The sequence below is a fragment of the Condylura cristata genome, unplaced genomic scaffold (assembly GCF_000260355.1).
Source record: "Condylura cristata isolate star-nosed mole 26May11 unplaced genomic scaffold, ConCri1.0 scaffold00026, whole genome shotgun sequence".
Taxonomy (NCBI): domain Eukaryota; kingdom Metazoa; phylum Chordata; class Mammalia; order Eulipotyphla; family Talpidae; genus Condylura; species Condylura cristata.
Genome location: NW_004567127.1, coordinates 891,225 through 892,852, shown reverse-complemented (window position 1 = coordinate 892,852; position 1,628 = coordinate 891,225). Strand labels below are relative to the sequence as shown.

At 68.4% G+C, this 1,628-nt stretch overlaps 1 protein-coding gene across 1 annotated transcript in view; it reads left to right on the top strand.

Annotated features, from left to right (window-relative positions):
• ECM1 (extracellular matrix protein 1) overlaps positions 1 to 1,498 on the top strand; it is a 4,871-nt gene extending 3,373 nt beyond the window's left edge. Inside the window, exons 7-9 of the mRNA XM_012730002.1 lie at positions 217 to 458; positions 613 to 700; positions 1,045 to 1,498. Of these exons, the coding sequence (XP_012585456.1) occupies positions 217 to 458; positions 613 to 700; positions 1,045 to 1,275 (561 nt within the window). The 3' untranslated portion in view covers positions 1,276 to 1,498. The remainder of the gene's footprint in view (positions 1 to 216; positions 459 to 612; positions 701 to 1,044) is intronic.
• The last annotated feature ends 130 nt before the right edge of the window (positions 1,499 to 1,628 follow it).

Here is a 1,628-nt window from a genome sequence, read left to right as displayed (position 1 = left end):
GGCTCTGCCCCGCCGACGCGCCCCGTTGCAGCTGTCTCCCGCGGCCGGCCTCCAACCACACCCCGCTTCCACCCTCGCCTTCCCAGCCCCGCACGTCCACAGTGGCCGCCGCCCTGGCCCTCTGCCTTCCCGTCGGGCACCTGGCCGGGAGCCCCTCACAGCAGGGGGACTCTGGGGGGAGCAGAGTTGGGAGTCGGGCCCAGGGGCGGGCGCTGACCCCCTCTCTCTGGCCCGCAGTGGGAGGACGCCCTGGACGGCTACTGTGACCGGGAGCAGGCTGTGAAGACCCACCACCACTCGTGCTGCCAGCACCCTCCTAGCCCTGCCCGTGATGAGTGTTTTGCCCGCAGGGCACCCTACCCCAACTACGACCGGGACATCTTGACCCTTGACCTCAGCCGCGTCACCCCCAACCTTATGAACCACCTCTGTGGAAACCGGAGAGTTCTCAGCAAGCAGTGAGTCTTGCCCAGCGCTCCCCGGCTCCTTGTCCGTCCCCAGACTCCTCTGGGGCACCCTCGGGGTGCTCACGCAAGGGCAGAATCAGTCTCCCAGCCTTGGGGGGATGTCTGGGGTGCACGGGGACCTAACCCGCCCTCCCCACCAACACAGCAAGCAGATCCCCGGGCTGATCCACAACATGACCGTCCGCTGCTGCGACCTGCCGCCGCCGGAGCAGGCCTGCTGTGCCGAGGACGAGGTGCGTGTGGGCGCCGGCCGGGCGCGGGGGCCGGGAGCAGCGAGGGCGAGCTGCAGGCCACCTGCCTTTGGTACCCCGCACCAGCCCGCAGGAGGAACGACGGGGAGACCCCTCCCCGCCCGGGAAGTCTGTCCCTGTTGTGCCCGTCTGAGCGTGCCGTGGCCGGCGTTCACAGCGCACCTACTGGCTGCCACCGGCGCCTCCCCCTGCGAGGCAGCCTGGCCTCCTGGGGTCCCAGGAAGGGACTCCGGGGAGAGCAGTAGAGGCGGCGGGAAGGGGGGCTTGGGGCACCCAACATGCACACCTGGCCTTGACGGCCTCCCCGCCCCTCTCTCCTTCACCAGAAATCGGCCTTCATCGACGAGCTGTGCGGCTCCTGGCGGAACTCCTGGCACGACATGGCCTTCTGCTGTGACCTCAGTCCAGGGGACCAACAGACCAACTGCTTCAACACGCACTACCTGAGGAATGTGGCCCTGGTGACTGGGGAGACCGGGCCCACCAAGGACCAGGGGGAGCAAGGCCCAACTCAGGGAACAAGTGTCAGCTCCACCCTAGAGCCCAAGAAAGAATGAGTCAGCCCAGAGCCGTGGAGGATCAGATTGGGGGAGCCCCACCCCAGCTCGCCTCCCCGGATACTCAGTAAACACCTCCTGGATTTAGCGCCCTGGTTGCCTGTGACACCTCACACACGACACACCCTCTGCAGCCGCCTGGGCTCCCGGCGGCCGGCCGCTCTGCCCGCGGGCAGCGGCCCCTGCACTGGCCTGCTGGGCCTCACTAAACGGCTTGACTTCACCCCTTGCCCTCCTGAAGTTATTCGCGCCTCGAAGAGCTTCCTCGTTAGCCGACTCGGGCTTCGCGTGGCAGGCAGGGTTCACGCGGGGGCGCCCCGGCGTGCCCCGCTCGGGCCAGGGTTGGCGTCTGG